Source organism: Loxodonta africana, chromosome 13, assembly GCF_030014295.1.
Source record: "Loxodonta africana isolate mLoxAfr1 chromosome 13, mLoxAfr1.hap2, whole genome shotgun sequence".
NCBI lineage: Eukaryota > Metazoa > Chordata > Mammalia > Proboscidea > Elephantidae > Loxodonta > Loxodonta africana.
Window position 1 is genome coordinate 84160592 of NC_087354.1, and position 27395 is coordinate 84187986.

The 27395-nt window shown below is 38.8% G+C and overlaps 1 protein-coding gene across 2 annotated transcripts in view; it reads left to right on the plus strand.

Moving 5' to 3' along the window:
• Positions 1–18423, plus strand: part of TMEM144 (transmembrane protein 144) — a 52398-nt gene extending 33975 nt beyond the window's left edge. For both annotated transcript variants that reach the window (XM_023558493.2, XM_003418496.4), the window contains exons 10-12: positions 977–1074; positions 8030–8083; positions 13494–18423. In XM_023558493.2, coding sequence (XP_023414261.1) covers positions 977–1074; positions 8030–8083; positions 13494–13577 — 236 coding nt within the window. In that variant the 3' untranslated portion in view covers positions 13578–18423. The remainder of the gene's footprint in view (positions 1–976; positions 1075–8029; positions 8084–13493) is intronic.
• Positions 18424–27395: the final 8972 nt, after the last annotated feature.

Genomic DNA, 27395 nt, shown 5'->3' on the forward strand with positions numbered 1-27395 from the left:
AAATGTTCTCACTGTGTGAAAGTGTCATCCTTTACTCGTTTAGGTTGAATAATTATTTTCTGGAAATCAGAAAATAATGTGTGAGTGTGTGTGTGTGTAGGTGTTTGCGATTCCCTTAAGTGCTTTGACTCACAGTTCAGCACTTAATATGAAGTATTTAAAAATCATGAAACTGGGTAGGAAATGATCACTAATAAATAACGTAAAACTCGGTGAATCTCAGATCTTTTTGTATGACAAAGCAGCTTGTGTACTGATCACTAGTCTTTACTATTTCTTCCTGACGATCTAAGGAGTCATGTTAAGCGCCTGGGTCCTGAGACTCTGGAAAAAAAAAAAAAATCAACTAATAGGATTCTGTAGTTTTGGAGAAATCAGTATATTTTCTCCAAAAAGTAAGAAGAAATTGCTTTAAGAGTTTATTATAACTCAATTTGGAATATAGGTTCATGGTAAAAATTTCTTAACGGACTAAAGCATAGGTCAGAGGTTCATTTTGAATGCCTGATTCATTTAAGCCAAAGCATGCCACCTTATAGAAAACGACAGAATACTAATGGAATGCCTAGCTGCAGTATCATTAAAACTTTAGCTTGTGTTTTTATTTCTTAGCTATGGCCTCATCCTATGTTTCACTTCTTTTTATGTTCATGGTTTACAGTAAATGGTGTTTGTGGAGAATGTTTAGATCCTGTATCTTCCATAGGCCCCTGTGCATTACCCTATCTTTACATCTTTTGGTACTTTACTTAATGTCAAGAAAGTGAAAAGGTTGATGATCATACAGCGGTTAAGAGCAGAGAAATTATTTGGTTACCAAAATGACCTTAAAATACAGTTGAAAATCCATGGTGTCCCACAGTGTTGATAGGAATGCATTTGTGTGTGAACTCTAATATTCCTGATGTATGTAGAGGGCGAATTTTCCAGGACAGAAATGTGGTTTGTAAGTGTGTCATGTCTGACTGTGTTTCAGGATTCCTTTCGGGAATGCTTTGGGCAGTAGCCACCTGTTGCTGGTTCATAGCTAATCACTCTCTAAGTGCTGTGGTCAGTTTTCCAATAATCACTGCTGTAAGTAGCTGAACCTTTTTTCCCAGTTTTTTGTTTTCCTATGTAAATCTAGTTTTTCTGAAGTATTTTTAGTGAGTCACTAAAGATTCATTGATTTTGATTATTTGGGAGTTCAATTATTATCAACAGATTCAAGTAGATAAACTGACACTCTCTGATCCTCATACCTTTGGTTGTTAAGGACCATTTCTGACCTCAGATTAGCAGATTTGTTCATCTGTCATCTTTAATGTCCTGGCAATTTTTTTGTTTTTCTTTCTTATTTTATCTGCTGTCATTTTGAATATAATTTTCTACCTATAACAATATTAATCCCTATTTGCATAATCATTTATAAATATAAAATTGTGTATACTATCACACTGGAATTTCAGAGCAACCTTGTGAGGTGCAAAGTACTTCAGACTCCCCTCGAAATGGCACGTCAATATTTTTAAGGTATTGTGTTTGGAAAATGCCATTTGACATGACATAGAAAATTGTTTGCTTCTTCTCATGTTTTAGGTGCCAGTTATGTGACACGTAGGCAAAAGAAAAGTAAAACAATACATTTCCTTTGACATAGGCATTGTACTTGTTTTGAAAACGAGAAAACGGAGGCACTAATCAGCTAGGAGCATTGTCTAAGGTCACATAACTAGCGGAAATCTCAAGACTTCTGAGTTGGGAAGTTGTCAGTACAGGTGCTGCTTCCTGCCACCAGTATGAAAAAGTAATCTAGAGTCTGTTTAGGTTCATCACGGCACTACGACTGATGTATACACCCAGCCATTGCTTTACTGCCTGGGCTCTTACTTCTACCCTAGACGTGTGGTTCACCGCATCCTCTGCTGCTTAAATCATTACCACAAACAAAATTTGCCTAAAAAACTTGATGGCGCAGCTGTGGAAACCTAGAAAACTGATTTTTTTAAAACATATTCTCTAGTCTAAAGCACATTGATAAAAGTTTCAAAAATCCTTAATTTCCAATATAAATTCTGGGTTTCAAAACAACAAATTTTTGACATTTGTACTGTGTTCATAAAATAGTTTTCAAATGCAACTAAATTCAAAGAATAAAGTTTTTTTTTTCTTTTTAATTTAAAGAACTCACATTTTGACATTCTTAATATCTGCTGAGGGAAAATATTTTCAAAATCTAGCAAGTTATAAGGAATTTCTTTAAGTTCAATGTCTTTATACTTGGAATGGCAAAGGACCCAATTATTTCCAAGAAGGGATTTGTTCCTGATTATTTTAAAGATATTCAGCATTAGAACTGGCCGTAAATATACTGGAGAATGGTATAAAAGTTATCAGTTAAATACTTGAAAATAAATTGTAGAGAACAGTGTATAGTATGATATGCTCCTCAGTAGGGACACAAATATTATTTGACAGCGTTAAATCCCATTATAAAGGGAGGAATAATATTTATTAAAGTAGATCAAGTCATTGTTGTTGAGAGGAGCCCTTGAGTTGATTTTGACTTATAGTGACCCCATATGACAGAGCAGAACTGCCCTATAGGGTTTGCTAGGCTGTAATCTTTATGGGAACATTTTGCCAGGTCTTTCTCCCACAGAGCTGCTGGGTGGTTTGAAACCACCAATCTGCTGGTTAGCAGCTGAGTGCTTAACTGTTGAGCCAAATGTAAACCTTATCTCTAGCAGGTGGTAGTAATTTTTTTCTTTTTTTAATCATTATATCCTTGAACAAATGTGGGTTCTCCAGAAGGGACTTGAGGAAATTTAATGTAAAATACACATACACAAGACAAATAGAAATACAAACACAGACAGAAAGCCAAAACCATGCCAAGAATGAGAAAGGAATCACATAGCACAAAAGGAGAACAGTTACTGCGACTAAACGTTGAATTTTGCTTGGTGCTTCCAAAATGGTAATATGATGGAGTAGCTAATTCTTATTAACTGATAGCATATTATTTCCTCAGAAAAGACCAATTCTTTTCTACCACTAAATTGTTAACAGAATTTATTATGTGAGGTTGTTGAACAAGGGACATTAAACAACAAACAATATTCTCCATAAATGTTTATAGTACATAGAAAAACGGTTGTCCTGTGGCTGCTGCTTATCTTGGATTTTGATAAAGATTTAGGACAAAGTCCGAATCAGAGTCTGTACCACTTTGACCTGTGCTTGCATTACTTTTGGCAAAGCGTCAATACCTATAACCATTTTGCTCCTTCCAAGAACCCTTAGACCAAGTCTAAACTAGAAAATTATCTGATGAAAATCTTCCAAGGCCAATGACACTTTTTAGTATTGTCTTCCCCACAGATTCTGAAAGGAGATGAATTTTCAGACTAAAGAGATAAAATATCTTGAGAGATTCGCATGTTAGCATTATTACTGTATCCTCTATTTCGTTGTTTCCTCCCATTCCTTTGTAAATCAGGGTGGGGCTGCCCAGAAGACGCTGCTGCTTCACATTTGATTTGGATTTTTATGTCCTTGGTAAAAAGCAGCTCCTTTGACCTATTTCTCTGACTCTTTTTGGTGTTGACTTTTCCAGATGCTGGTAAACAGAGCTAAAGTATTTTTATTGCTTCACTTACATGCCAGGAATGAAGTCAAACTTTGTTAGCCTAGTTGTTTAGACAGTTGGAATAGTGGAAGGGGAAGAAACATTTTGGAATTATTTATGTGAAACTCTTCCACAGTTCATTCAGGACTTGAGAAAGAATCATAAAAATGCTGTTATAACACACCTTCTCTGCAAAGGCCAAGATCAATCCATTTTCTTTTCCCCCTCAGCTAAAAAAAAAACTTAACAAATTGTAGAATCATCCCTTTTCTTCATTTTGTTTCCTCTATTATTTTATTTTTTGTCCTGTATTATTTTATTCCTGTGCTTGTCTCCTGCCCTCTAACCCCTGTTATTATTGTTTTCCCTTACATGTTTTTTTTATCTTCCCAAAATAGTATCTTTAGTATTAGTTTGTAATGTAAGACATAGCTGATTACTTTGCAGTAGTATCTGTCAAAACTTAAACAAAACGGATGTGCTACTTCCATATGCACACATTAATTCAAAAAAACCAAACCCATTGCCATCGAATGGATTTTGACTCCTAGCGACCCCACAGGACAGAGTAGAACTTCCCCATAGGGTTTTTGAAGGGTGGCTGGTGGATTCAAAACACCGATGTTTTGGTTAGCAGCCATAGCTCCTAACCACTGCACCACTAGGACTCCAACAAGTTAATTATCAGGCCCAAAAGAACATACTAAAATTTCTTCAGCTTTGAGATTATCTTGTACCAAAGAAAGCTAAAAGTTTGTTCATATACTTTTATCTTGTTAACCACATTTCAATTATCTGAAGAAACTAGTTCAATAGAAAAAATAAGTTATTTGATCACTGTAAAAACGATGTGGGAGTGGTGTCTTCACACAGCCAGTACTCACAATTATGGAGTTTATTAGGGAATTCAGGCTCAGAAACACTCAGGATACAGTTCTTTCGTCAGGACAGTCTCTTCCCAGCCCTTGTTCTCTGCCCAAAAGCACTCAGCTTTCTCTCTGTGGGCTGGGAAGCCCCCTATGCCGTCTCCTACTGCCAGGTCTCTGCTGCCAGGTCTCTGCCTCTACTTCTCACTGCCTTCAGTGTTACAGCTCTCTCACTTTCTGTCTCCTGGTTCCAGGAGCTTCTCAGCCCAGGGATTCCAGGTCCAAAGGACATGCTGGCTCCTGGCTGTTCTTCCTTGGTAGTGGTGGAATCTTCTCTCCCTCAGCCTCTGGAGTGGCTCACCTCAAGCCCAGAAGGATGGCAAAACTGACCAGTCCCCTTGGTGGGCCATAATTATCTTATTTTCACAGTCCTACCCAATCACTCAGGCGGGAGTTATAAGACCATGTCTAGAAAGGCCACACAAAAGGGATTCATTGCATCGCAGACCACCCCCTGGCCTTTCTAGCTATGGTTCTTTCATACTTGGAGGATAGCTTCCCCCTCCTAATCATTTTACCAGTCCAAAACAGTCATTAACAATTAGTCCTTCTGTAGGGCAAAGAGTCCTTAAAATGAGGTTACTCAGGTACCAGCCATTCAGGTCGGCTATAGGTGTCTATCTGATCTGGCCAGGTTCTCCAAAAGTCATCTCAGCTTCACCCTTTCTGGCCTCTGATAAAATTTAACTGATAGAATATTATTCCCTTGCTGTCAGCATCACAAGGTATGAGCAGTATCAGCACAGAAAAACCTTTAAGGGACTTTAGGTTCAGCCACTGTACTCCAGTCCAGCAGTGCCTCCTCCTTGGTCCACACTTTCACACTTACTACTTCTACAACTACAGTTTTTAAAGTCACAGTTAACCCTGTTAACAATCAACACTCACAACTCTATCATATAATCCTGTCAGCATCTCTCCCCACCCTCTCTTCCCCAGGCTCATCAGGGAAAGAGGAATCTATTCAGTGGGGATCCTCCCTTGTCCCCCTCATTTTGAATGGAAGCATACCTACGAAAGTGTGTAAGCCAGCCATTTTATGACTTTATGTGCCCCCCTCCCCGTTTTAGATAGCCATGCCTTTATCTGCCCCCTGTTTTAGATAGCCAGTGTTTAAAATGCCTGTCCCTATCAAACCTGTACTGAGGAGACAAGCATGTTCCTTGGTCTTGAAGAACCTTCTGTTCACTTTGGAACTTTGAGCGCCCGCATCCATAAGCAAAGTCTAGACCAGAGCAAGCCATCAAATTGCAGCAATCTACACCAGCTCATGGTGTCAAACATTTTTCTCTTTATTGAGTTGGGTTCTGGACAGCTCATCCCGAGCCATCTAAGCTAGGTCACAATAGGTAGCAGCCTTAGGCTTGAGAGTTCACACACACCTCCCAGCACTCCAGACAGCCCCTTCATACTCTCTCATCCCTACCCCCTTGGGCTAGGTCAGTGGATTCCACCCATAAACTTCAGGAGTCCAACATCTCCTTTTACTTCTGACCACCCAGCCCTTCCTCTTTCTTATCCCTAGCCCCCATGAGCTAGGTCAGTGGGTGCCAATGGAACATGTCCAAACTCAGCCCATCTCTTCATTACTCTACTTCCCCCACTTCTACTCGTTGAGTGGAGCCAGGTGGTCACCACAAGTGAGCAGATCAAGCTGTCTACTCGCTGGCTCCCTTTAACTGCTAGCCCTGGAAGGGGGATCCTTCCTATGGGCACTGACTTTTCCTGCCTGAATGCAACCAACAGCAAACCACTTGCTCAAAATTCAAAGAGCAAAACAGTTACTTTTTTTTTTTTTTTTTCCTGCAGGTCCACCATTCAATTGCAAATCTTCTGTTCTCTCAGCAGTTCTAGGTGGTTCTGCATGTTTTTTCAAATGCAAAATGTTTTCTACCTAAGCCGCCACTCTATATACACAGGACAACTGGCTTGAAACAAAAAGCCTGTGTTTCTCCTGGGCAAATTCTAGTTTCCCTTTGAGCATATCCAATCAAGTATTGGCTGAAGGCAGAGTTATACACTTTCTGTGATTTATAACACCCAGTATTCATTTCTGTCATACATTCAGGTCTGCTTTACAATACTAGGTAGGAGAAACATTCACTATCCATAATACATTCAGATAAACACATAACCTTTTTTAAAAACATTGCAGTTTCATTTTCTCTTCTCCACACCTTAACTATCTTTCCATTCATATACATATGGTCTTGGGCCTTTGGCTGGGTGGAACCAGCGAACCCTGGGCCCCTATCAATCATCTCACTTATCTGGCCTGGCTTTTGCCCTAGGCCACTTCAGCTGTGGCTTTTCCAGCCATTGCAGGTAACGACAACCAAAGTGACTGTCTAAGAATCGAAAGTTTCACTCCCCAAGCCCCTTTGGTCTTTCCCTTACAAAGTTCCATGCTTCGATGAGTCTGGAGCCGTTGCAAAATATCCCTCTTCTGACGCCAGCTGTAAAAATGGCATGGGGGCAGAGTCCGACCTCCTCTAACTCCAGAAGCGGGGGAGAAGAATTAAGATTAACAGCCCAAGGCTGATTCCTTTGAGGCGGAGTTTAGTCTTGCCTCCTCTCTCTGCCGTCCCTCCCATGGCACTCTCTACTTCTCTGCTGGGTTCAATAATTCATTGCAATGTCCACACAGAATTCACAGTCAATACTCATGATTATGGGGTTTATTAGGGAAGTGACATTTACAGTCAGGCTCAAGAACAGAATACAGTTCTTCTATCAGGACAGCTTCTTCCTAACCATGCTTGCAGGCACACCTCTCCCTGGCCCTCGACCTCTACCCAAAAGTACTCAACTTTCTCTCTCCGTGGGCGGGGAAGCCCACCATGCCATCTGCTGCCAGGTCTCTGCCACCGTTTCTTGCTGCCTTCAGCATTAGAGCTCTCTCTTTCTCTGACTCCTGATCCCAGGAGTTCTCAGCACAGGGATTCCAGGTCCAAGAGACATGCTGGCTCCTGGCTATTCTTCCTTGGTGGTGGTGGGCTCTTCTCTCCCTCAGCCTCTGGAGTAGGTCACCCCAAGCCCAGCAGAATGGCAAAACTGACCAACCCGCTTGGTGGGCCACAATTATTTTCACAGTCCCCTCCAATCACTTGGGTGGGAGTTAGAAGACCATGGCTAGAAAGGCCACACAAAAGGGATCCATCACACCACATTCATTAAAATATTGTTTATTAAAAATATATCACATTAAGGAAAAGCATTTTCTGGCACAAAATATTATAGCACCATCAAAATAATAAAAGTGGAGACCATGAAGGAAAATCAAGAAAAGTCTTCATTTGTTTTAGTTAATATTATTTCATGTGATATTTAATGTTGACTTAGGGTTGAGATTATGAGCGGTTTTCCTTGAAAATATTGTTTTATCGCTTTTACAATAGCCAGTTGTTTGATAGGTTAGCTCTTCAAATTACTGTATTTACATAGAGCACACTCATAGAAAAATATATAACTTAATTTTCTATTTTTATTTAAGGGTCCAGGATTGATAGCTGCGATGTGGGGTGTCTTCATGTTTAAAGAAATACAGGTACGTACAAGAAAGGGCAAGTTGATAAAACAGTAAATCCAGGCAGATGGGTATTTAATATTATGTTTGGATTATTTCTGAATATTGCATGTGACTCCTAAGCCAGGCACAGACAACACGTGAATGGATTTGTTAGGTCAAATGATCAAAATGTTATCTCTAATTAGGAAAGAACATACTAGAGCTATGCTAATTATTGGGGTCCATAGTTGGCACAAATGGTAACCAAAAGGTTGCCAGTTCAAACCCATCCAGAGGTGCCTTGGAAGAAAAGCCTGGTGATCTGCTTCCAAAGATTGCAGCCTTGAAAACTCCATGGAGCCGTTCTACTCGGCACACATGGGGTGGGCACGAGTCAGAACTGCCTGGACAGCAGCTGGATTTGTTTTTTTGATTTATGATAATTACTATGAAACATCATGTTTTTCTCTACCCCAAACCCAGTTAAAAAAAAATTGCTTTAGTTGACATTAATTTTCATTAATTTTAGTCAAATAATCAGATAAAACATGATAGAAAGAAATTTGGAAGATAAGCAAGGCAAAAGATTATTTTTTCACAAAGGTTAAAATACCCCTGAGGCAAATGGAATTTGGACTAAGTTTTTCTGATGGTTTTCATGTCTTCCCAACCCCTCCATATCAAACCAACAGCTTTATAAGACAGCATCCTGGTACCAGGTGACAGCTACAACATCCCAACACTTCCCGCCCCACCAAAAGACCCCATTTCTGTGAATGTGAATGATGGTGGTTTATAATTGCATTCATCAGATGGTTCTGGAAAGTGTGTGTGGGCATGTGTGTGTTTTCATTAAAGTAAAAAAGGTTTTCGAACCTTTTCCATATTTCTTAATTGGTGGAAAAAGTCTTCATTTGAAGAGTAGATGAGAATTGTATTTTGTAACATGTTTTATTCACACCATAGCCACAGTATAACAAACTCACCGATGGGTGGCACGCTATTCTAACTAGGTCAGTTTTACCCGTTCACATTCCGTGTGAATCCTACAAAATCCTAAGAGGCTCTTTCTGGAACTGTAAGAGTGGGTTCTAAAAGTTTGACCAAGTAAATATGTAACTACCGAAACAAACAACAACAAAAAAACATGACAGCAGAAATTGCTCTGTATTTCTAAAACATATATGATTTAAGTTAGCTTGAACAGTTTCCTTATAAAATAAGGATTTTAGACATTAGAATTGACTATCTGCTCTTTTCTATTTAAAAAAAAAAAATGACTCTGTTACAAGTATTGAAAGAAAGAGAGGGCCAAGCTGAAAGTAAACAGTAAGTTATTGACCTTTCTAGACTTTAAAAAGAAAAAACAAACAAACCTTGTGCATCTGTCTACAAAAAGAACTTAAGGAATATCCAGCGGTGTCTGTCATTCCGCGTGGATGCCTAATTGCCTCTTGACAGCTGTTTTAAAGGAAACCTTTAAATACATGCCAACAAGTTTAAGAAAGAATCATAAACTAAGCACTAAACCCAAAATCCTATCAGAATTTTTTAAAAAATTTTTTTAGAAACAAACAAAACCCTCTAACCCTAAGCTTTAAAGGAGAAAACAGCAGCAATGCCTTTACTTCTGTGACTTTTAGATCCTGTCAGTTATGTATCTTAAAGCAGCCATTGAAGGCACATATTTAAAAGTGCACAACCCACAGCAGCCAGGATTTAGGCGGAGATCCAGGCACATTTTGTAGGAAAGAATTGATTGATTTTGTTTAGTTTTAATGCCATCATTGCATCAGTTGGATGCTTTGTACTTTTGACGTTCTCGGTATCTGATATCTGTTCCTTTTTGGGAAGTTCTTTGAGAACTTTAGTTGGATATAAATTATGTATTTTTATCAGTGCACTTTAGTCAATATTTCTGCAGTCGTACCAACACAGGGAGTTATTACCACAAAAATTTATAGGTCAGTAACTACTCCCAAATGAAGTATGAGATGATCTATCTTCTTAGTAGCTACTTCAAAAATCCAAGTTAAAAACTTTTTGTCTTGGGGAGAATGTTATTGTGATCTTTCTAAAAGTTAACATTCACCTTTGTGTGTGTGTGTGTGTGTGCTTTAAGTGAAAGCTTACAGCTCAAGTTAGTTTCTTATTCAAAAATTTATATACATATTGTTTTGTGACATTGGTTGCAGTCCCTAAAATGTGACTGACAGCACTCTCTCCTTTCCCACCCCGGGTTCCCTGTGTCTATTCATCCAGTTCCTAACCCTTCCTGCCTTCTCATCTTGCTTTTGGTCAGGAGTTGTGCATTTGGTCTTGTATATTTGATTGAACTAAAAAGCACGTCCTCACATGTGTTACTGTTTGTTTTACAGGCCTGTCTAATTTTTGTCAGAAAAATGGGTGTTAGGAGTGGTTTCAGGTCTGAGTTAGCAGGGTGTCCAGGTGCCATAGTCTTGGGGGTTCCACCAGTCTCTGTCAGACCAGTAAATCTGGTCCTTTTTTTCTGAATTTGAATTTTGTTCTACATTCTCCTCCTGTTCTGTCCAGGACCCTCTATTGTGATCCCTGTGAGAGTGGTAGGTTGTGGCAGCCAGGCACTGTCTAGTTCTTCTGGGCTTAGGCTGGTGGAGGCTCTGGTACACGTGATCCTTTAGTCCTCTGGGCTAATATTTTCTTTGTGTCTTTGGTGTTCTTCATCTTCCTTTGCAGCAGAGGGGATGGGACCAATAGATGCATCTTAGATGGCCACTAGCAAGCTGTTAAGACCCCAGATGCTATTCACCAAAGTAGGATGTAGAACATTTTCTTCATGAGCTATGTTACGCCAACTGACCTAAATGTCCCCCAAGACTATAAGGAATACTATTGCTCTTGCCCAAATATAACCAGTCTTTTTCTCTAAAGTAATCCAGAACTTAGCTAAAACACTAGAGACTTCTGACAGATTCTTATCCTTAAAGTGGAAAAAATATTTTACTCCCTGAGAACATTACTCTTCTGTCTACATAGACAATAAAATAGAAAGCTTAGCAAAGTGTTCACATAATTAGGTCATAAAGTGCTGATCGTTGGAGCACCACGTATTGCTTTTTTATCGATTAAATAAGTCCATTAATTGTTCAATTCACAATGTACGTTTGGAAAACAGCTGAGTATATTCAATCTTTGAGCAAATATTTGCTGAGTGCCTACTCTGCACCAGTACCAGTGTATAGGTACAGGTTGCAGTCTTAAAAACTAAGCCTTACTGCAGAATTCGAGTATGAGAGAGGGGGAGAGAGAGGGAGTTTAAGTAAGCTGCTCTGAGCTCTGTGGTGTTGCCTTTCGCATGCAGAACTTGTAAGAGTGACTTCTGGTAGTTGCAAGGCTCACAGAGAATCAGATAAACAATTCAACTGGTCCCAATATAACTTACAAAGGCTTATCTCTGGTTATCAAACGGAGGCAAATTAACACACTTAGCTGAAAGATTAGTGGTTTGAACTCACCTAGAAGTGCCTAGGGAGACAGGCCTGGCAATCTGCTTCTGAAAAGTCATAGCCTTGAAAACCCTATGCGACACCATGTGACAAAGTAGAACTGCCCCATAGGATTTTCTAGGTTAAAAGGTTGTCAATTCGAACCCACCAGCTGCTCAGCAGGAGACAGATATGGCAGTCTGCTTCTGTAAGGATTTACAGCCCTGGAAACCCTATGAGGCAGTTCTGCCCTGTCCTGTAGTGTTGCTATGAGTCGGAATCCACTAGATGGCAGTGGATAATCATTGCAGAAACACATTTCCAGATCCCCAGGTCTTGCGCGAGCAGAGCAGCTAGGTGGATTCCAACCGCCAACCTTTTGATTAGCAATCGAGCACTTAACCACTGCACCACCAGGAGGACCCCTTGCCTTAGAATAATGGGTAAAAAAAAAAAAAACCTGTTGCCATCGAGTTGATTCTGACTCAGAGCAACCATGTAGACCCTATAGGACAGAATAGAACTGCCCCATAGGGTTTCAAAGGAGCGGCTGGTGGATTCGAAATGCCAAACTTTTGGTTATCAGCCAAGCTTTTAACCACTGTGACACCAGGGCTCCAGAGTAATGGGTAAACCCATAACCCATTGCCGAAGTCGATTCCAACTCATAGCGACCCTATATGACAACGCAGAACTTTCCCATAGAGTTTCTGAGGAGAGCCTGGTAGATTCGAGCTGCTGACCTTTTGGTTAGCAGCTGTAGCACTTAACCACTGTGCCACCAGAGTTTCCAGAGTAAGGGATAAAAACCCACCACTGCCTAGAGGGGTCTATATTTAGAAAGCGATATAAGCAAACTTGCAACTAAAACAGGGAACTTGACACCATTCCATATCACAACTGATCAAAGGAGCTAGAATACTGACCAGGAAAAGAGATACCTCTAGGAATATAAGATAGTTATTTTTCAATGTTTGAGGGCTTATCTTGTGAAAGAGATATTAAAATTGATCTATCTGTATTCCCAGAGATAGACCTTTAAGGGAATAAAATATTTCTACTTAAAACAGGTAGATTTTTTTTGTTGTTGTTAATTTAAAAAAGATCCAGGCTATGTTGGAAAGTGGTCCTCAGTATTTTCTTCTCTAGGACCAGGGCCTCACCATTCTCCATACCCCTCTCTGCTCTTCACCCTTTAAATCTGTCTCATTTCTCCATCTGCACTTCACCATCCATCCCCTGGGGGACTGCAGCCACTGCCTTGAGTTTCCTTGTGCCCACTCTGGCCTGCTCCAATCATATCCACCAAAAGAGCGGGGACTTTACACGATGCAATCTGATCGTTTTATCACATCCAGCCAGTCTTCCGTTTAATGTCTTTCCTTAGCTTGGAAAAATAAAACCCATGGCCCGTAAGATCCCTGCATGCTCTGCCCCTCAGCCCTCCAGCCTCATCATGCCCCACTTCACTCTGATTGCCCAGCCACCCTGGCCTTCTTCAGTCCCTGGGAAGTTTCATGCTTCCCCTTATGACACATAAAATTCCTTCCACCTAGAATATCTACCTGCTGCCCTGTTTCTCTTACCTAATTCATTGATACTTAGAAGCTCCATCCCCATCCCTCAAACCAGCCTAGTTACTATTTCTTGGTAACACGCTCTCAAACAACTATGGTCATTTGATTACCTGATTCATTCCTGTCTCTTGGAAGGTTAGCTGCAGAATGACACACGCCATGCCCATTTGGGGTCATCATTTTAACCGCAGCACATGTTGGCACTTAGAGGGTGCCACATGTATTTACTGAATAGGTGAACCAGTAAGGCTCTGGCTGGTTTTCAGGGAAAGGCTGCATAATTACTTGGAGGGGTAGCAGAAAAGCCTACAGGTGGTTAGATTACATGATCAGTAAGTTTCCTAGAAGTTTTGAGTCTGTGCATTTTGTATATTTGATTTTTTTTTAATTAGTCTGTTCCTTACACAGGGTCTACAAAACTACCTATTAATGATACTTGCGTTTTGCATCATCTTGGCCGGAGCTTTATGCACTGCTTTCTCTAAAATCTAACAAGACCAGCAGAGGGCAGCGGTGGGTAAGAGACTGCCTCAGCTCAGGACGGGAGAGAGGATGCTGAGAGAAAGTTCATTTTCTCGCTGCAAATGGATCTCAGCTACTCTTGGAGTGTGTAAATGATTTCTTTTCCTTTTTTTTTGCAATATGATAATGAAGGAAAACTGAGTTTCAGTCAAGTCTAAAAAGAAAAAATTCTTCTGATGAATTGTATATGAAGGTAGGAATACCCTGGGTGATTAAAATGTCTACATTCTTTTAGCATTACAGTGGGGGTGCTCTTTTCACAATATGTGACTAGTGTTGCCTAATCTAGAAAACCATATGGGGTTCATATGGAAAGAATTCAGTCAGAATTTCCAACTTACTACCCTCATTAGTCAGGACAGACAGAAATACCTTGGGGGGTGGGGAAGACCTGCCTTATGTTAGAATTAGATTCCAAAGACATCTAGGTCCTTGCTAAATCAGAAAACGTCAAAGATGGTAACTGAATGTTAAAACAGCTATTTCACTATTTTTAGTAAAAGCATTTTTATTTAAATTAATATTGCCCAAGTCTACCTCGTCCATTCAGCATGAACTGTTTTTGACTATCTCCAGGTAAAATCCATCCAAGGAGAACTAAAATTTTTCATCATTGAGGATATGTGTATAACATATATACAAACATACTTAAGTGTATATTTCTGTGTATATATACATATATATACACTATTCTAATTTTGAGGGAGCATTACAGAATGAAGCCAAGTTCTAGCTTATCAGGGTGAGAAGTTTTAAAGGGATTAACACTCTTCTGTATAATTTATTGTTGTTGTGTTTTTTTCCCCCCTGAAATATACTGTTACCTAAAATCCCTGTTTTAACTGGTAGTTTACCTCCTTTCTTCCACTGTTAAATAGCTGTTTCCACTAGCTAAAGGAAAAGGACACTCTGGTTTTCTTTCTTTATGAAAACTGAAATGGAAATACTGGTACAATGCTTATCACAATGGTTCCCATTTTCTAGTTGCTTCTAGTGAGAACTTCTAGTAAAATATAAGTTTACACACTCCACCTAAGAGGGCAACAGAGACCGAGCAGCGTGCTCATTGTAGTTGTATGACTTTGGACAAGTTAGTGAGTCTCCTGTATCAGACTACTCACCTATAAAAGGGTGGTAATACCTCCATCACATGGTTATTGTGAGTTTCAAATTAGTTACATCTGTAAAGTATGTTCCAGAGAGTCTAACAAGCACTGTATAAAATTGTTAGCTATTATTATGTGTCTGTCTATTGAAGAAGACCTTGATAAGGACTGTTGCCTTTATGCCCCGCCCCAATCCAAACAATTACACTTCTTATTTTTCTATGGATACATTTAAAGGAATGATGCTGGGATCCTTGTTTAATTATTGAGGTGCTAATAAAAACATTTGATTGTAACATCTTTTAAAAACTCATTTTAATTTCAACCTGAAATGTCATTACTCTGATAAATTTTGAAAAATTGGCAGGATACAAAAGCTGTTTTTTCTCATTTGAATATATTTTTAGAATGTTTTATGGGATATGTTTTAATTATTTTTGCATTGATATTGCCAATTTATATGCAAAATTTTTATGTGAAATAAAGCAGTTGCAGAAGAAAAATGTAAAAAAAATCTTATTTCTACTGTATGTTTTCTCCTACCAGGTGATGCCTATGGTGTTAGTAAGAGCAGTGTGGAAAAAATAAACTTTTCCTAAATGGTTACCAGACAAACAGCTTACTTTTTTAGAGGTTAGTCTAGATGGATAGTTTTCTTTGGTCACCTTCGGAAGCAGTGCCTTTCTCTCTGGAAGTTTGGGGGTTTTATTTTTCTTTATTGTTGATCACTGCCAAATTCTTGTGTTTATTTTAACTTTTTTTGACTTGGCTTTCTGTCTTACCTCTCTCTGAAATGGCAGCCTTTTATGTTCCAAAGAGATCCTGACACCTTGTGTACAGAGAGCGCTAAGTAGAGAAGCTGTTAGTTGCTGTCCAGTCAGCTCCAAAGTACAAAGGTAGCTACCCAATAGGATGGCATCCAGTTTATGGGAGTTTTCTACTGTAGGAACACAGAATTCTAGTGAGTCTTAAGGAATTAATAGTACAGCATTTGCCCTGAACTACCGTCCTCCTTTTAATCCTGTTGTACTGATTTATTTTTACTTAGAGTTGCTAACTGGTAGATATACGTGTGTCAATGTTGATAGAACTGAGAAACGGATTGAGTGAAATAAGCACCTTGTGGAACCTTGAGCTCAGCATGATGCCATTTGAGGAAATTTAAAAAAGTAATATGTGTTTTAAAAAACAGATACAAAACTCTTAATAGTAAGTAGTTGTTTCTAGTGAGGGTAAATGGGATCAGAATGGTAATGCTGGGGTCAAGGTGAACTTTATCATTTTTGGTTATATTCTAATTTTATCAGCAATGAATTTGTATACGTGTTCTTCGAAATATTTTAAAGAATCACCAGAAAAAAGCTCAGAAGCATCTGTATGTCCAAACGTTAAAATGATTGAGTCTGGGTGGAGAGAATATAAGGAGCCCTGGTGATGCAGTGATTAAGTGCTTGGCTGCTAACTGAAATGTTAGTGGTTTGAACCCACCAGCCACTCCGGGAGAGAAAGATGTGGCAATCTGGTTCCATAAAGATTTACAGCCTTAGAAACCCTATGGGGTAGTCCTACCCTGTCCTATAGAGTCTCTATGAGTCAGAATCAACTTGACAGCAGCGGGTTTGGTTTTTGGTTTAGAGAGAATGTGGCAAATGTTTTCCGATTTGGTATTTCTGATACTTTTTTAAAATTTCAAAACACACGCAAGGCAAAGATTTTAAAGTTGTTTCAGAAATTTGTCACTTAAAAAAATTACAAGTACTTCATAGGCTGTTTTAATGGACTGTAATGAGGCAATATTTACACACAACAGAATTCACCCTTTTAAGCGAACGGTCAGCAAATATACACATTCGTGTAATCACCACCATAATCTAGATAGAGAACATTTCCATCAACTCAAAAAGCCCCTTTATGCTCTTTTGCAGTTAGCCCTCCACCTCCTGCTCCTTCCTGCCACCCTGGGTCAGTCTGCCTCTTCTAGAATTTCACATAGATTGAATCAGGTAGTATGTACCATTGGGTGTCTGGCTGCTTTTATCTTACAGCCATTTTTAAATTTTTTTTTAACTGGTCTAAAACAGTTATAATCCATCTCAATTATTTACACTAATGGAAGAAAGCAGATGTGTATATTCAGTATAAAAACTTAAAGAGAGTCTAGCAAACACTATTTAATTGTTAGTTTTATCAACATTTACAATTGTTAATAATATATTTAAGTGTGTGATATGTCACATTCCAGATAGTCCTTATGTTTTAAATTAATGGTCTAGCTAAGACCTGGTTAAAAAGAATTCTTAGCTGCCCTTTAAGTCTGTCTCCATTCTATAATGTTCTCTTTTGAGGGGCTGTAAAGTAACGGACTGCTTAAACCAAATCACCTTCATTTTCTACATGTTGAGAAAAATGCACATTCTTGAGTTTCCAGCAAAGACCTAGTGGATTATAATCTCTGGGCTGAAAAGTGGGAATCTGCATTTGTTACAAGTATCCCAGCATAACAAGTATACTTATTATACTATTGCTCTAAATTTTTATATTTATGGCTTATACTACAGCAACCACATGACTTATACCTTGATATTGACAAGGTTTAAAGGAACTAGGGTTATTAAAAAATACAAAAGAATATCCTGTCTTCTACTCCTAGTAAAAGAGAAAGGAAATAAAAGAGTGGGTATCCATTTAAAATACTACGAGGACTTTTTAGGAGAGAAAATGAAATGCTTAAAACCAATCTGATTTAAAAAAATTCTTCTTTTCTTTTGGCTCGGAGTGCCTAACTCTCATATCCTAACTCTCCTCCAAGGATTGCTAGCCAGGTCTGTTTTCATGTCAGACTCTGCATACTAGTTACTTCTTCCTCTAGTGCTAGAATTTCTAACACAATTAACATTGTCAAGATTCCATGAAAATATACAAACAAAAATCCCATTTTCCAAATGGAGATTTTCTAACAAGGCCTAATGAAGCAAATCAGTAAATTTAATTAGAGAGGAAGATGGTTTCTTGGGTTGGAGATGTGAGACTATAACATGATCAAAAAAATCCAAACACCTTGCCATCAAGTCTGACTCAGAGCAACCCTGTAGGACAGAGTAGAACTGCCCCAGAGGGTTCCCAAGGAGCAGCTGGTGGATTCAAACTGCCAAGCTTTCGGTTAGCAGCCGCAGCTTTTAACCACTGCACCACCAGGGCTCCTGTAGCAGGATATTGCAAACTTACTCAAGCATTCTACGTGATTTTCTAAAGAGTCTGATAGGCCCTGCTCAGAGACACTAGCTGTTTTGTTTTTTTCACTTACCAGCAAGGTACTTGTAAGCTCTGTTTCAAATTCATTCGTCCCTTACGTAACTAAGGAATTTATAAATCTGTCTTTCCCATATACCATAAAGTTTTGATTGTATGAAACTCATCTCAGATCATTTTTTTTTCCAACAGAAAAAGCTTAATTGTCTCCTTTTCACCAAAAGTATTTGAGAATTATATTGGCTTCATATGCATGTGATGGTTAAAAATGACTGTGAACTCCATGAGAATAGAGATTGTTTCCTTCATCTATATACTTCATATTCCTAGCGCAGTGCCTGGTACATATTACTTGTGAGTTACAGTTTTCTCTTCAGTGAACTGACATTTTGTATCATTGTCCTTTGATCTATTAAAATATTAAATGTTTTCTTCTGGATCTGTGTGCACTCTACATAAATAAAATTATATACCCTTTCTCTAGTTTATCATATGCACAACTCTTCAATTTCTATTATTTATAAATGTGTTTTGTTCTAATGAGAATTTTATGTTCACAAATATATTCAGCTTTTCTTGTTTATATAATAGCATGTAAGTTTAAAAAGTAATATTTAATTACATTTTTTCTAGTATTTTCCCCTATGGTAAGAGGTGTTTTTTAACTGTTTAATTCCTGAATACAACAGAAATTTATTTTGGTGTTTGGTTAAAAATTAGTATCAAAATTGCTTATTTTAAACCAAGAGGAGAATGAATAAATTGTGGTATATGGAAATTACTCAGTAATAAAAAAGGAACAAACTATACACACAACAAAATATTTGAATCTTAAAAACATTAGGTAAAGCAAAAGAAACCAAACACAGAGGAGAATATACCACATGGTTATATAAAAAGGTTATATAAAGGAGTGGCAAAATGAATTTGTGGTGGTAGGACTCAGAACCGTGATGGTCTACAGTCGTGGTGGGGCTTGGAATTGGCTGTGAAGCATAATGAGGGAAATTTCTAGGGTGTGGGACAAACATACTAGCAATAGTTTTATTCAAGGATTTAAAGTTATGAGTTTTTTGGTTTTTGTTTTTTTTGCTTCTTAACTCTATAAAACTTTCTGTAAAGAGATCTGTAGAAGGCAGAATTGGAAACCCTAGTGGCATAGTGAGCGGTTAAGAGCTATGGCTGCTAATCAAGAGATTGGCAGTTTGAATCCACCAGGTGCTCCTGGGAAACTCTATAGGGCAGTTCTACTCTGTCCTGTAGGGTCGCCATGAGTCAGAATCCACTCCATGGCACCGGGTGTTAGTAGGCAGAATGATGCCTCCGCCTCAAAGATGCCCTTTTGGTTAGCAGCCAGGCGCTTAACCACAGCACCACCAGGGCTCATCTAAGGCATCAGGGCCTTACAAGGTTTTAAACTTACAAATAGAGAAATATTGGGTATGATGATAACATCACTGACCTAGAGTCAAAAAACTCAGTTATTTGCTGGTTTTCCTGCTTGCAGACATGAAGTTGCATGGTACTTTAGCTCCTCTCTACCTCAGGGTCCTCACTTGTAGAACAGCATGCAAATACAAACTCTAGTCCAGATGTCTTCTGGTGATGTAACTTGTTAGGATCCCAGTTTGTTCATATCGATGCCTTTGGCCTTTTCTAGCCATTGAGAGGCTGGTTAACAATTCAGGAGTTTATTACCAAAAAAAAAAAAAAAAAAACCCAGTGCGGCCGAGTCGATTCTGACTCCTAGCGACCCTATAGGACAGAGTAGAACTGCCCCATAGAGTTTCCAAGGAGCGCCTGGCAGATTCGAACTGCCGACCTTTTGGTTAGCACCCGTAGCACTTAACCGCTACACCACCAGGGTTTCCAGGAGTTTACACTTTTTCTTAGTGTAAAGCATTAGAAAATTGACTTTGGCTTACCCACTGTCATTTTGCTTCACACTGTGTGAGACCTTTGCTATTTGAGATAGATTTTTCTATCCCATCAGGCATTCTCCTAAAAGCAATATTGTTCATAAGTAAAAACTAAGTCAACTTTCAATACCAAACCAAACCCAGTGCCATTGAGTTGATTCCGACTCATAGCAACCCTAGTTACTTAAAAAAAAAACTCTTTGCAATCGAGTCAATTCCAACTGATAGCAACCCTACAGGACAGAGTAGAACTGCCACATAGGGCTTCCAAGGAGCTGCTGGAGAATTCAAGCTCCCGACCTTTTAGTTAGGAGCCAAGCTCTTAACAACTGCACCACCAGGACTCCCAATGGTTAATGGACATGTTAAATTGCCTAAACACATCTCTTTCAATTCACCCATCTTTAATCTTTGACAACAAAAATAAACAAGGGACTGATTTATATAAATTCATTTAAAACTTTGAATAATCAGGGAAACAAGACTCTCTAGCAGTGAATTGCTAAAGAAAAAAATGATAATGTTTTATGCTTGTTTATTTCCAGCTCCATCACTGTAGATACGCACGTTTATAAAGTACGTGTGCCTGTATGTCAGCGTGGGAAGAGGGAAGTTGCTTACTCAAATTCCATAAGGGTTAAGTCATATGTTAGCCAAAATGACAACTGAATTATTTTGTTGTACAAAATATGCTTTCACAGTTAATTTAAGACTTAAACAAGAAAAACACTGTTTCCTTAATTTTAAGAATGGAAAAAATAAAGAATGAAAAAACAACAGTCAGTTGTGGAGCATACAGGCACAGAATAATGAAGACACTAGAATTCTCGTGAGTCTAGGCTGATAGTAGTATTTTATTATATGGCCCTTATAATCTGAGGAAATCATTACAAACATAAAGTTGTTAAAGATCTGTGTCTCATCGCATTCAGCTAACTTCCCAGGCTCATCTCTCACTACCTCTCCCCTTAAATCCTCTTTTCCAGTCACATTAGACCACCTGAACCTGCCTTGGCCTTCTAACCTCCAAACCTTTGCTGTGCTTTTATTTCTAGCCTCTGCCATCTCATTATAAAGTGTTTTTTTTTTTTTTTTTCCGGATAAATGATCTCTTCTTGCATCCTTATAGCACATGACTTGTGCATTTACATAGAATATGTGTATTATAATTATTTTGCGTATATCTAATAATCATTCTCAGCCCGTCCCAGAATGCAATAGAGTTGATTATAACATCTCAGTGAAACACACTTGGTTAACTGTGCACAGTGTTTGGTCAATAAATAGTTGTGGGAATTTGAATTGAGGTATCATATTTCTGAGAATAAAACAGGGGTTTAAAATTTTGACTTAGTTTCTCTCAATTCTTCTTTTCATTGAGATCAAATTTATTTATAATGAAATGTGTAGATGTTGAGTGTAAAATCTTATAGACTTTGACAAATGTGTATACCTATGGAACCATATAACTTCAATCAAATTATAACATACTTCCATCACCTCCTTCCAGTCCATACTCAATTCTCCCCAGCCTACGCCAGGCAACTACTGTTCTTATTTCTACTATCATAAATTCAGTTTTATTTTTACCAAGGTTATACTTGCATATATTCTAATTTTTCAGGTAGCCACATAAGGCTTGTCACAAAAACATGTCTCCCACTCCCTATTTCCTCTCCAAAAGAATAGCTCTTTTACCAGATTCTTTAGGCATTTACCTCTTTATTACCAAATAACAGGCTGAATTGTCTACTTCCTAGCTTTTCAAGCACATTAACTACTGTGTTAATTTCATGTATTTAAAGATTCTGCCCTGTTTCTTTAACCTGATCCAATCTAAACTGTTTACCCTTCTGCCCTCATTGCATAGGTATGATCTTAGAGTTCACCTCACTATTGCCCTGGAGTCACCCTTCACCTCCCTCGTATTAACATTGTACCAGTCAAGAAAGATATTTTCTGACCCTGTCTTTCCTTCATCCTCCTGTTCCGTTTGTGGCAGAGCCACAAAGACCATAGTCAGTAGCAGACGGGATAACAGGGAGAGGAAGCTGAACAGAACCCCCGACCCACTGAAGTCAGGCACAAGTGGAGTGAAGATCAACGTTGAATTGGGATAGAAGTTTTCCCGTTAGACTGCATTGGAATTTTAATCCATTAGCTGATAGATGCATTAGCAGGAAGTTACAAACTTTTAAAAATATATTTTTCATTAATTTATTAGCTAAGATGGAAGCACGTTGTGGCCTATTAGTCTCATCTGATGATTAAGACAAAAATTCAGATTTGTTCTTCTCTGCTTTTATAAGGTACATTTGAAATGTAGTGCATGTCTCTAGCCTTTTTAAGCCTACAACTTAATAATTTTCTGTCTTTAATTCTGACTACACTAACTTGAAGGAGATTTTTGTATGTACTACTTCCAAAATTAAGATTGACTGACTGAAGTAAAACCTAACAATTTTATCAGAATGAATCACGCCAAAGGTCTGAAACAGTAGCTGGAAAAACAAATGTTAGTACTACACCTGTGCTTTCTATGGAAATCTCCACTTTCCCATCTTTCAAATCTTCAGAGTTCCCCCTTAGATACGACACCCCCAAGGTGGGTGGGAGCCAGGAGCCACAAAACAGATTTGCTGGAGTCACCCCCACCCCCTAGCAAACTAACTAGGTGATCTCCCACCGCTGTTTCATTCATGAATGTGGGCATTATGAACCTTTGAAGCCCCAAAACAAACAATAGGAAAAGTCTCATTTAATAACCTTTGTAACTCAAAGAGGCCCATATATTACTGTCTTTGTTCCTCTGCTCACTACAGCCTCCCGTGCCTGAATTAATCCTCACCCCACAGTCCACATGTGCAGAACCACATGCCTCACCTTTTTTACAGAGATTTCCAAGTTTGTTAAGTTCTTCACATATATAAATTCATTTGACATACATTTGAAAAGCTATGTTATTTTACATACAAGGGCCCTGGGCCTCAGGAAGTCGGAGCATCTTTCCCATAGCCACACCACTGGTATGTGGCACAGTCCGGCTTGAGTTAGGCTTTCTTACTCTAAATGGCAACCAGGTTTGGTACAAGAGGGCTGGAAGAGCTGCCTGGACAGACAGTGTCCCAGCCCTCAAAGGGAGCCTGCATTTCAGCTGAAGTTCTAGCTCGGTGGCATTTGGTTACAATTTCCCTTTCTTGCCTTCCCTTCTAAAACGGCTACTACAAATTTCACCCATTTCTGCACCTTCTGCTTTACACTCAAGCTATCTTTGAACCTTTATTATCTCTCCTCAAAGTTAATAAATAACATCTTCGAACCCCTTTTATCTCTCCTCAAAGCTACAAATATTTTAATCTCAAAGTACATTTCTGATTTGTCTTTGTAGTTTTTCCCTCACTAATTTAGGTAGCCAACACACTATATTTATAAAATAGATACTACATAACTGTTTATTGAATTAATTGAATGAGCAAAGTCCTAAAGGCTTCACTGGTGCTAAAATGAAGTTATCTTGTATCCTGTATTCAAGCTTCACATTTAAAAATCAGATTTTGGGAGGGGGGGAATACATTAAAATTTAATACAATTTATGGTTGTACTGTGTAACTGTCTTTTAATAATAGCTCATATCTAGTTAATACACTGGGTGGAACTTATGAACTATAATGAGAAACTATTTTAAATCCCCTTTAATTATTGGAAAGAACAAAAGTAAAACTTACTATTTCTATCATAGCTTCCTTAGTTAAAAGAATGTTTCATGATTAGAATAAAAAAGAGAATAAAATTATTTATACATTTTTCTTTCTCTGATTTCTTATTTTGAGGTCTGAGGAGTGCATTAGTGAACAGAAATTCTCTTGGTGCCCATATAAAATTATCCGGTATGATGTTAAAACTAAGCAGCCAAGAAAATATGCCAAAAGGCAGGTTTTAGTTTCCTCCAGATAGAAAAATTAATATTCCAATAATCTTGTGATTAAAAACATTAAGTCTCTTAAAGCTGTAAAAAATTGTGACTTAGTCCCTTACGGACGGAAAGGATGAATTCTGTCAGATGTGTTTGATGTTGACACACAGTTACTACTGAACAGTACTGGTCTTGGCTGCTAGGTTAAGACTCTAAATCCTGGTATTCTATGATAATAATGTATGTATGTTTATTTCTACTATTCTTAAATTTGCATGATAAAATAGGGCATCAAATAATTCAGTCTAATTCCTTAAAATTAAGCAATCTTAGAAATTCAGAAAAGCATTCTTTTTGTATTATTTTTGCATGAATTGTAGCATACATGAATACCCAAAACTCAAGTACGTAAGTAGTTACAACTTATTGCTCACAGCCCCTGTGATAGGTTGTTCATTAGAACTGGGGACTTCCCCCAGGAGGGGTCATTTATAATTGGGAGAAATACTGTAGTCAGGTGGGTTGTTTAAAATGCAATAGTCCCACAGAAAGAGCCTGCTAGTTATCTCACCTTTAATCTTTAATGTACATGAAGTAACCGCTATTTTCATTTATTTGTATAAATACATTTTCAAAATTGACCACCAGAGGTCAGGCTAGGTTTGATTGTAACTGAATGTTATTAAGTAGATTTGTTTGTTTCAGGCTACCTCTCATTTTTTCTGCATCTTTCTTCTGAAATTACCATACTTTGCCATTTATAGGTTTTTAAAATCCAAAATAGGAAAGAAAACTATTACTATTTCATATGCTATCAATCTAATTCTCAACATGATGCCTGCTTTTTAGTCATTGGCTTTTCATTAGTTTTTAAATTTTGTTGTATGATTTAGAGCTTATTATTCGGTTTCCTAAAATTTGAAGGCTTCCATGCACATAAAAAAAAAATAATTTTTAGAGTTAAACAGCAGATAGTGTTTTTACCCTAGAATATTCAGTACATGGAATTCCTTACAACCAGCTCTACCAGCATCGGTGGATACTGCTGAATAAACGCTATGCTGAAGCCACATTTTTCTCTGACCCACTCGGAGCCATCATTTCTGAGTCATTAGACTGAGTGGCCTCAAGTTCCTCTAAGCACTCGAATAACTCTTTGGCTTCATTAGATTTTTTAGGTCATAGAGACCTGGGACTACTTGCCCTGTTATTTTTGAAGACCTTTTTGCAACCAAAAGCCAAAATGTTTTCCCAATAGGCTATTAAATCAATCATTTGCTGCAATCGGATGTTCAGTGAATGTGGATACTTGTAGGTTTTACTACTTATGGGTAGATAGAATTGAGGAGCATGTGTCCCGGTTCCTGTTTCCTGGGTACAGGATGACATTTTATGAAGGTAAATATGTGACCTAAAGCAGGGCAGCAAATGAACCTGATGTTTAGTTCAGCTATGAAATGCCTAATGGAAAAGCACCATGAAATAAATTCTGTGGACATGGCTAGAATATGCGAATCATCTGGATAAGTTGTTTTCCAGATATTTTCTTCATTTCTTTTCTTTTATACACTAAAAGTCATTTAGAATCCTGTTTCCTCACTGTATCAGCTTAATCCTGATGCTTCTAATTTAAGGACTTCAACTCTGAAATTCAAAATTGTATTACATTTGTCTTGTCTTGGTATTATAATAAAACCGTCAACTTTAATAATGCATGTGGCCTATTTCTTAATTATGAGATAAAATATATATATAAAGCTGAATTTTATAGTCTATTCCAGTAGATTTTTATACATTTTATGGGAAAGAAAAATGGAAGACACCTTTGTATTGGTCACCTTCACATAAGAGGGGTTTTCTGCAGTTACTAGGCTCTACTTATGGTGCTATTTTATGTAACCATGTATCTCTTGTCTGTGGCTGTTGCAAAAAGTCTAAATGCCTAATCATTGCTAACTTGGATGGCTTTGTGAGATTGGTTTATCCTCCTAAAATGATATTTCAAGGTCATCAATCAAGGGAAAAGAACATGATAACTTTCCTCGGCGTTTGTATCATTCTATTGGATTCTGCAGCCAAGCTATTGGACTTGCTGTTTGACTTGCTATCCACTCAGGTGAGCTTTTCAGAAGAGGCTGTGAGAAATCCAGCTGGGCGAAAATGGTCCCTTCCTATGCAGTTACTTGAGAAAGAAATGCACATTAACATAAATCCCTGTGCATATGAATTGGATTTCAAAACAACATTAAAGGTAGGAGGTGGAACCAAGATGGTGGAATAGATGCTTCCGGCCAGCCCTCTTTACAACAAAGACCTAAAAAAACAAGTGAAACTAGTATATTTATAACAAGCCAGGAGCCGTGAGCACCAAAGACAAGCTTAGAAAATGAACTGAGGGGCATGGGGAGGAAGAGATCGTTCAGGAGCAGAGAGGAGCTACTGGACCTGAATCACCGGGAGCCCTCAGGCACCATTCCCGAGAGCAGGGGCAGTGGCCTGGTACTAGCATTCGGCTGCAATTTCCTCAGGGAGAACCGGCCAGCCACACAGCCTATTCACACCTCTAGAACCAGAGGACAGTGCTCTCGGCAAAAGCTAAGTATTGTGTATATTTTACTGCATCCTCCGCCTGCAAGCCAGCTTCAGCAGCTGAATTCCCTGACCTGGCATAGGCCCTGCTGAGCACCTAGGGCCATCATCCTGGTCTTGGAAAAGGAATAAATTTGCAACTGAGGGAAAAGATAATTTGCCAGCTCCACTAACTAGGGGAGCTAAGGACAGAAGCAGCTCCTGTCCAGCCATAAATGGCCTGTGGACTTTGAGTACCTTTCCGCTCTGCACGGACCTGTGTGGGCCTATTTCAGGAGAATAGGTCCTTGTTGGCAGACTCCAACCATTTCAGCTGTGCGGCAGAGAGGTAGGTGTTTAATGCTTGACATTGCTTTGCCTATTAAACAGGGTCTTCACCTACACACATCAGGGGCCTAAGGTCTGGTAGCTCCACCCAGGTCACCCAGCCACCTGTGACAGGGGTCCAAGGATAACTGGTACCTCCCAGTCCTTACAACCAAAAACACTGTGTGCCTATGGTCTGTCGGCAGAACCTGTCCACCTGTATGCTCTAGGGAACAGGGACACGCTTTCCTCAGAGGCATGTGGGGGATGACTCTCAGCCCCCTGCCTCGTATAGAGTGTGACTCCCTACTACAACCAGATACTGGTACCTACACCAATCACGGCTGTGGCTGACCCTCTAAGACTATAGGACAGAGCCTGTACCACACACTTCACGATCAGCTATGGGGACACCGGAGCTGAATTCATACAAGAAAAGCGAATGGACTCCTAGACTGATATACCTGATAACAGCTCTAACCATCTGGGGACAGGACATCAGAGCTCCAAAGGTGAAAATAATGAAGGTAGCTCACTCAAGCAACCCATCTGGGCATATCAGAACAAAACAAAGCAAGAAGCTACAACACAGTAAGACAACAGAAAACAAACTAATACAATAACTTATAGATGGCTCTGAGACAACAGTCAAGATCAAGTCACATAAAGAAACAGGCCCTGATCATCTCAACAAGCTCTCAAAACA